General features: G+C 39.5%; 1 protein-coding gene across 3 annotated transcripts in view; it reads left to right on the forward strand.

The window, feature by feature from the left end:
* ARL6IP6 (ADP ribosylation factor like GTPase 6 interacting protein 6) overlaps positions 1 to 3,361 on the forward strand; it is a 30,310-nt gene extending 26,949 nt beyond the window's left edge. For all 3 annotated transcript variants that reach the window (XM_053698307.1, XM_053698308.1, XM_053698309.1), the window contains exon 5: positions 2,473 to 3,361. In XM_053698307.1, the coding sequence (XP_053554282.1) occupies positions 2,473 to 2,566 (94 nt within the window). In that variant the 3' untranslated portion in view covers positions 2,567 to 3,361. The remainder of the gene's footprint in view (positions 1 to 2,472) is intronic.
* Positions 3,362 to 9,750: the final 6,389 nt, after the last annotated feature.

Here is a 9,750-nt window from a genome sequence, read left to right on the forward strand (position 1 = left end):
GCCTGTAGTATTTCCACCTATACTGAAAGTTTTTGGACTTAAAGGAATGGTATACACCAATTTTAACTGCATGTAATAGACACTACTATAAAGAATAATATGCAAAGATACCGATATATAAAATTTCAGTATAAAACCGTTTAAAAACTTACTTAGAAGCATCCAGTTTAGCTCTGTTACAAAGGTAACTAGAACACCCACTTTAAGTGGAAAATAACAGTCACTCCCCCCTTCCTCTGCAAATGAAGACTCTTTACACAAACAGGAGAAAGCTGGAGTAGGTATACCTCAGTATTCTCCTAAATTTCTGGGGCTTGGTTAGGAGTCTGAAAATCAGAGCAATGTTATTTCAAATAAGCAAAGCTATACATTTAAAAAAAACAAAAAAAAACTGTATGGGCTATACAATAGGGATTGAAAGGTCAAAATTGGAATGTGCATGGGTGCCTTTAAATTTTAAATAGAAGCATTTTTGCAATATACTTCCATTAGCAAAATATGCTTCTTGTAAATTATTTATTACTGTTTTTCAACGGCATATGCACATATGCCGTGAGTGGCCTGTGCACCAGCATTCAAACACCACACCTTCTCAGAGAGTGAGTGGCTTGTATGACACACGTCTGCAGTGATGCAATACACCCCATCGCCAGCTCTCTGAATCCTGATATTCTACTCACAATGAAACCGTAATAACTGTTACTAGAAACATTTTTGCTAACATAAGTATGTTGCAAATGTGTTTAAAATTGAAATGCAGTGATGCACATTTTAGACTTAGTCTTTTTTTTCTATCTTTTAAATTAATTACATTTACTTTTTTAGCTTTTTAAAGGGCCAGTAAACCTAAAAAATAATGTTATATAATTCTGCACATAGTGCAGAATTATATAACATTATATTAGCAGCAGCTTTATAAAACCTAATATTCCCTGTGAATTTTTATAAAAAAATACTGTTTTCCAAACCCGCTCTTCTGAGCAGGTCTGGTTTTTACACAGAGCGCATCTGGCCAGCTGTCTAGTCACAGCCCGGCCCGACCGCGCCATTATACTCAGTGCAGCTCGCTCATGCTCTGTCTGACAGCAGGAGCGAGCTGCACGGAGTGTAATGGCGCGGTCGGGCCGGGCTGTGACTAGACAGCTGGCCAGATGCGCTCTGTGTAAAAACCAGACCCGCTCAGAAGAGCACAGAGAGCGGGTCTGGAAAACAGTATTTTTTTATAAAAATTCACAGGGAATATTAGGTTTTATAAAGCTGCTGCTAATATAATGTTATATAATTCTGCACTATTTTATAAATCACATATTTTGCACATAAGTTTTACATCCCTCATATAATTGTAGCTTTGTACATTCCCTTTGAGTATTCTATCACATTCTCCTTATTTAAAAATGTAGGCTTAACATGGCAACTAAATAAACAATTAAGTCTGATCACATAAATAGCGAGAGAGCTGTGTCCTCTGCAGACATCTGGTGTGCTGACCAGCCTGCTGTTTTTCTCATTACATTGCATCAAGTGCAGTATATGACCAACTAATAATTAGCAAGAGAGAGACTTGCAGATGTGGGTTAAAGGGATATAACTCTGAAAACACATGAAGGCATTTCCGTTTTGAATATTTGTGTTCGCAGATGTACTTCTAACAAAAGCAGTTTCATAGATAGCTTTTATGCTACACAAACATAAGTAGAAATACTCTGCATTCAAACTTTGCATTTGCTCAGAGAGCTGACAGTAGCTTATATCTCATCAGCGATGACTGCATTATTGCTACTGAGATATTAGCCACCCCGTTTGAATGTAGGTGAAGAGAGCATATTCGGATATACATGGCATGTGCATGCTGAGGAAGTGCTAATACATGTGCATTGCAAAAATGCTTCTATTTATAAAAATGAAATACTGTCCTGTCCATTTCAGTTTTGAATGTTATGCATAGCAGTCGACTAAAACAGGCCCACTTTGGGTTTACAGCAGAAGCATTTTATTAGTGTTCAATATCTCAATACAAATGCCAATTAAGCAGTACACCAAGAAGTATGAATAAAGAAATGTCTTTATAATGCATGCTTTTTGCTCAGCCAATACACTTCAGTCCGCATAACAGTACATTTCTCCTCCCATTGACAGCGGGAATTTTTCTGTTGGTCATTAAGTTACTAATAGTACTTAGCATAGAGTAAAGGGAAATGATACGTAAATGTGGCTTCTATTTCAATAGCTCTTTCCACTGCTAAGTTTAATTTCAGACATATATTATTTTCCATAATATTTTTCACAAAGAAAAATGCATTTAAAGCCTCGGTCTTAGCTTTTTTCCCCTTTAATATATTACAAGATATAAGCGGATCAGTTTCTTAAAAAAATAACTGCATGCCAAATATAATTGTATTGCGTGTGAAATATGTATTGCGTAATATAATGCAACTAATGACATTAATAAATAAATATATATATATTTTTTAGGAAAATGACTGGACATTCTTTCCACATGGGCTACACCATGGCAATACTTAATGGTGTTGTGGCGGCTCTTACAGTAGTCTGGTGTTTGATTTGAATCTTCATACCTTTCATCACGGATAAGGATTTCTGTACAGTAACCACAAACATGTTGCTTAAACAAAGTTCTATGGAATACGATCTGTATAGGACAAAATATTTTTTTTGAGGGGGGTCAATTGAAAATATTTTCTAATGCATCTAATGTACATTTTCTGTTAGTAGTTCTTTTAGAATGCCTGTTGTATTTTTGCTTTCATTATTAACACAAATCTGTGCCTACATCTTATAATAACTGCTGCATTTGGTTATCATTCATTCATATTAATTTGTGTTTAAAAGTTACTTGTTAGCAGTACTGCATATTAAAATGACATTTAGCTTTTCAGAGATGTACTTTGCATATCAAATATTCATATGCATCATTGTAATTAGTTTTTATGTTTAAAAAAATCTTAGTCTGTAGTAACAATTTGTACATAAGGGAAGATATTTTAATCTCCATTTTTTTATATATAAAATGTATAAATGTTTGTTTAATATATTGCTGCCCCTTGTTACATTGTCTGTATTTTAACAGGCAATATATTACTTTGTAGGGCAGCTTCTAAACTAAATGGTTAAATATGACCTTTGTTAATGTTGCTGCTTTTCATTTCATGTTTAGAATATACTTTGATATTTGCTTTGTCCATACACATCTTTCTGCAAAAAATGTGCATATATTTCAATAATCACTAAAGCAAGGTTAACATTTACTAGAAACCCTTTTCCTATTCTATATATTGCTAAAATATTTATAATCATATTTTAAATGCACTAATAAATTGTGCTAGAATGTAAATTTATTCCACCACAGGCTGTGATCAAGTATGTACATGCAAGATCTTGTCATGCAATTCAACGGAAACACTTCTATACTTCTCATGCAATGGATAGAGGAACAAAGGGAACCTTTACTCAGCTTAAAGTGGTTTGTAACCTATCTGTGAAACAAAGATAAAGTTTTAATGAGGGGTCTTAAAGGGACAGTCTAGTCAAAAATGCATTTTCATGACTCAGATAGGGCATGTCATTTTAACCCCTTAATGACCATAGCACTTTTCCATTTTCTGTCCGTTTGGGACCAAGGCTATTTTTACATTTCTGCGGTGTTTGTGTTTAGCTGTAATTTTCCTCTTACTCATTTACTGTACCCATACATATTATACACCGTTTTTCTCGCCATTAAATGGACTTTCTAAAGATAACATTATTTTTATCATATCTTATAATTTACTATAAACAATTTTATAAAATATGATGAAAAAATGGAAAAAAACACACTTTTTCTAACTTTGACTCCCAAAATCTGTTGCATATCTACAACCACCAAAAAACACCCATGCTAAATAGTTTCTAAATTTTGTCCAGAGTTTAGAAATACCCAATGTTTACATGTTCTTTGCTTTTTTGCAAGTTATAGGGCCATAAATACAAGTAGCAATTTGCTATTTCCAAACCACTTTTTTAAAACAATTAGCGCTAGTTACATTGGAACACTGATATCTTTCAGGAATCCCTGAATATCCCATGACATGTATATATATATATATATATTTAGAAGACATCTCAAAGTATTGATCTAGGCCAATTTTGGTATATTTCATGCCACCATTTCACCGCCAAATGCGATCAAATAAAAAAAATTGTTCACTTTTTCACAATTTATTTTACAAACTTTAGGTTTCTCACTGAAATTATTTACAAACAGCTTGTGCAATTATGGCATACATGGTTGTAAATTTTTCTCTGGGATCCCCTTTGTTCAGAAATAGCAGACATATATGGCTTTGGCGTTGCTTTTTGGTATTTAGAAGGCCACTAAATGCCGCTGCGCATCACACGTGTATTATGGCTAGCAGTGAAGGGGTTAATTAGGTAGCTTGTAGGGTTAATTTTAACTTTAGTGTAGAGATCAGCCTCCCACCTGACACATCACCCCCCCCGATCCCTCCCAAACAGCTCTCTTACCTCCCCCACCCCACAATTGTCCCCGCCATCTTAAGTACTGGCAGTACTAAAATAAAAGGCATCCTTTTTTTTCTTTTTTTTTCCTTTGCATATTTACATATGCTGCTGTGTAGGATCCCCCTTAGCCCCCAACCTCCCTGCCTCCCCCAAACAGCTCTCTAACCTCCCCCTCTACCTTCTTGGCAGCCATCTTGGGTACTGGCAGCTGTCTGCCAGTACCCAGTTTACAATATAATGTATTGTTTTTTTTGTTTTTTTTTGTTTTTTTTCTGTAGTGCAGCTTTCCCCTTCCCCCCCAGACCAACCCCCACCCCCTCCCAGATCCCTTAGATTACATTCTCCCCCCCTTTCTCCCACTTATACTTTATATTTTCTGTAATGTAGCGGTTCCCACCCGCTCCCTCCCCATGCGCCCACCGCCGCCCCCCCCCCCCCCCCCCGTACACGCGTGCACGCCCCCGACTGTCCCATCCCGATCCCGCCCCCCTCTCAGGCTCAGAAACCATCGATGTCCGGGGTAGAGAGGGCCACAGAGTGTCTCTTTCTGCACCGGAGGGGTAACAATTGTTATTGCAGGATGCCTTGATATCGAGGCATTCTGCAATAACCGTAAAGAAGCTGGAAGTGATCAGGATCGCTTCCAGCTGCATTCCAAACCGAGGATGTAGCCATACGTCTTCAGGCGTTAACTGTATTTTTTCTGAGGACGTATGGCATACGTCCTCGGTCATTAAGGCGTTAAACAACGTTCCAATTTACTTTTATCATCGATTTTGCTTTGTTCTCTTGATATTCTTAGTTGAAATTTAAACCTAGGTAGGCTCATATGTTAATTTCTTAACCCTTGAAGGCTGCCTCTTATCTGAATGCATTTGGAAAGTTTTACACAGCTAGAGGGCTTTAGTTCATGTGTGCCATATAGGTAACATTGTGCTCACGTCCGTGAAGCTACCTAGCTGTCAGCACTGACTGGCTAAAATGCAAGTCTGTCAAAAGAACTGAAATAAGGGGGCAGTTAACAGATGCTTACATACAAGGTTATCACAGAGGTAAAAAGTGTATTAATATAACTATGTTGGTTATGCTGATCTGGGGAATGGCTAATGAAGGGATTATCTATTTTTTTTTTAAACAATAAAAGTTCTGGTGGAGACTGTCCTTTTAAGACACTCTAAAATACAAATAATTGCCGTAAAATAGTGATCATATTATGTACTACTAAACTAGGAATATATTGTATGGGTGTAGGAGCTAAGAGAGCCCTTATCTTTAACATACCTTTTACATATAATAACTAACTCACAACCCCTAGATTTAGATAGAGAACCTTCATTTTTTTAGGGTGCAAAAATTAGTGGTTACAAATATTTTTTCTTCTATAAAGGTACAATAATATTGATTTAAAAACTAAATTTATGCTTACCTGATAAATTGATTTCTTCTATGGTAACACGAGTCCACGGATTCATCCTTTACTTGTGGGATATTATCCTTCCCTACAGGAAGTAGCAAAGAGCACCACAGCAGAGCTGTCTATATAGCTTTTCCCTTAGCTCCACCCCCAGTCATTCTCTTTGCCTACTCTAAGTACTAGGAAGGGTAAAGTGAAAGAGGTGATAAAATATTAGTTTTTAATTCTTCAATCAAGAGTTTATTTTTAAATGGATGAAGACTGCTGCCTGGAGGATGATGATCTTAGCATTTGTAACTAAGGTCCATTTGCTGTTCCCACAGAAGCTGAGGAGTACAGGAAACTTCAGTGTGAGGAACGGTTTCATGCTATGCAGCAATGAGGTATGTTCAGTCATATTTTTTCTGGAGAGACTGTGTATTTCAGAAAGACTGGCATTATACCCAGGAGGGTAAGGGTAAGCAGTAATCCTAGAGCTAAAAGATGGGCATTGCTTAGCTTGCTTATGGGGCCAATTACATATATGATTGATACTGAATGCAAAATGTTTGTGAGCAAACGTTTTTTTGGATGGGAGTGCTTTAACGTTTTGATGGCAATAAACGTTTTGGGCATCTTTATTAGGGCACACATGGCTTAACTTTTGGGTCTTGGAACCCACATGGCTAGTTATAACCGCTCTGGTGCGGTTCTTTTAGGCTCAGGAAACATCGAGTGAGATGGGTGGGGCCTATTTTTGCGCCTCAGATGCGCAGTTAGTTTGGCAGCAAGCTCTAACTCCTGAGGGCCCTGGTGTATGTTTTGGGCCAAATTGAAGCTTTTACCCCACACTTTCGATCCCAGAGGGCAGGTAGGGCCACAGCAGGGCTGTGGCAAGATGCTGAGGGGTCTTATTCCGCATCTGGGCCTATTTTCGATCCGGTTTTGACATTAAGGGGTTAATTGTTAAAAATTTTTATGGTGCAATCTTAACTACCTATAGTGGGTCTACATACAACATTTTGAAAAATTTGGGGCATGTTTAGACTGTTTTGCAGAACGTGTATGCTTTTTTTCTCTTAAAGGCGCAGTACCGTTTTTTAAGATTATTTTTTTCACTAAATAAAGTGTTTTCATGCTTGTTTGTAGTCATTACTAGCCTGTTCAACATGTCTGACATTGAGAAAGTCAATTTTCAATATGTTTAGAAGCCATTGTGGAACCTCCACTTAGAATGCGTCCCTCATGCACTGAAAGGTTAATAAATTGTAAAGAACTTATTTTAGCTTCTAAAAGTATGTCGCAGGATGATTCTCAGTCAGAAGAGAATCAGGTTATGCCATCTAATTCTCCCCAAGTGTCACAACTATTAACGCCCGCACAAACGACGAGTGCGTCTAATTCTTTCACCCTGCAAGATATGGCCGCAGTTATGAATACTACCCTCACTGAGGTTTTATCTAAGCTGCCGGGATTGCAGGGGAAGCGCAGTAGGTCTGGTGTGAGAACAAACGCTGAGCCCTCTGACACTTTATTAGCTATATCTGATGTACCCTCACAATGTTCTGAAGTGAGGGATTTGCTGAAAATGTTCCCTCAGACAGATTCAGATACGACGGCTTTTAAATTTAAACTAGAACACCTCCGCTTATTGCTCAGGGAGGTTTTAGCGACTCTGGATGATTGTGACCCTATTGTAGTTCCAGAGAAATTGTGTAAAATAGACATATTCCTTGAGGTTTCTGCCTACACTGATGTTTTTTTGGTCCCTAAGAGGATTTTGGAAATTGTTGCTAAGGAGTGGGATAGACCAGGTATTCAGTTCGCTCCCCCTCCTACTTTTAAGAAAATGTTTCCCATATCAGACGCCATATCAGGGTCTCCTGAAGAAAATATTTGTTCATCAAGGTTTTTTTCTCCAACCTATAGCGTGCATTGTTCCTGTAACTACTGCAGCGTCCTTCTGGTTCGAGGCTCTGGAAGAGGCTCTTCAGGTTGAGACTCCATTAGAGGATATTCTAGATAGAATTAGGGCTCTCAAGCTAGCTAATTCTTTCATTACAGATGCCGCTTTTCAATTGGCTAAATTAGCGGCAAAGAATTCAGGTTTTGCCATTTTAGCGCGCAGAGCGTTATGGCTTAAGTCCTGGTCTGCTGGTGTGTCATCAAAAGCTAAGCTTTTAGCCATCCATTTCAAGGGTAAGACCCTATTCGGGCCTGAACTGAAAGAGATAATTTCAGACATCACTGGAGAGAAAGGCCATGCCCTTCCTCAGGATAAGACGAATAAGGCAAATAATTTTCGTTCCTTTCGAAACTTCAAAGGTGGTCCCTCTTCCCCTGCCGCAAAGCAGGAGGGGAATCTTGCTCAATCCAAGTCAGTCTGGAGACCTAACCAGACTTGGAACAAGGGTAAACAGGCCAAGAAGCCCGCTGCTGCCACCAAGACAGCATGAAGGGGTAGCCCCCGATCCGGGACCGGATCTACTAGGGGGCAAACTTTCTCTCTTCGCTCAGGCTTGGGCAAGAGACGTTCAGGACTCCTGGGCTTTAGAAATAGGGAAGACCTATATTCCATGGGAGTGATCTGCCCAGTTCCAGAAACAGAACAGGGGCAAGGGTTCTACTCCAATCTGTTTGTGGTTCCCAAAAAAGAGGGAACTTTCAGACCAATTTTGGATCTCAAGATCCTAAACAAATTCTTCAGAGTCCCATCCTTCAAGATGGAGACCATTCGGACTATTTTGCAAATGATCCAGGAGGGTCAATATATGACCACCGTGGACTTAAAGGATGCGTATCTTCACATTACTATCCACAAAGATCATCACCAGTTTCTCAGGTTCGCCTTTCTGGACAAGCATTACCAGTTTGGCCACGGCCACGGCTCCCAGAATTTTCACATAGGTGCTAGGGTCCCTTCTGGCGGTTCTAAGGCCGCGGGCATATCGGTGGCGCCTTATCTGGACGATATCTTAATCCAGGCGTCAACTTACCAACTAGCCAAGTCTCACACGGACATCGTGTTAGCTTTTCTAAGATCTCACGGGTGGAAGGTGAACATAAAAAAGAGTTCACTCATCCCTCTCACAAGAGTTCCATTCCTCGGAACTCTGATAGATTCGGTGGACATGAAAATTTTTCTGATGGAGGTCAGGAAATCAAAGATTTTATCCATCTGCCGAGCTCTTCATTCCATTTCTCGGCCGTCAGTGGCTCAGTGTATGGAGGTAATCGGTCTAATGGTAGCGGCAATGGACATAGTTCCGTTTGCTCGCTTGCATCTCAGACCACTGCAACTTTGCATGCTCAAGCAGTGGAATGGGGATTATGCAGATTTATCTCCTGAGATAAATCTGGATCAAGAGACCAGAGACTCTCTTCTTTGGTGGTTGTCACAGGATCTTCTTTCCAAGGGAATATTTTTCCGCAGGCTAGCGTGGGTCATAGTGACGACGGACGCCAGCCTATTGGGATGGGGTGCAGTCTGGAATTCCCTGAAAGCACAGGGATTGTGGACTCAGGAGGAGGCTTTCCTCCCGATAAATATTCTAGAACTGAGAGAGATATTCAACGCGCTTCAGGCGTGGCCTCAGCTGGCGTCGCCCAGATTCATAAGATTCCAGTCGGACAATATCACGACTGTAGCATATATCAATCATCAGGGGGGAACAAAGAGTTCTCTAGCGATGATAGAGGTTACCAAAATAATTCGATGGGCAGAGACTCACTCTTGCCATCTATCAGCAATCTATATCCCAGGAGTGGAGAACTGGGAAGCGGATTTTCTAAGTCGTCAGACTTTTCATCCGGGGGAGTGGGAACTCCATCCGGAGGTG

Source organism: Bombina bombina, chromosome 1 (assembly GCF_027579735.1).
Source record: "Bombina bombina isolate aBomBom1 chromosome 1, aBomBom1.pri, whole genome shotgun sequence".
In the NCBI taxonomy this organism is placed as follows: domain Eukaryota; kingdom Metazoa; phylum Chordata; class Amphibia; order Anura; family Bombinatoridae; genus Bombina; species Bombina bombina.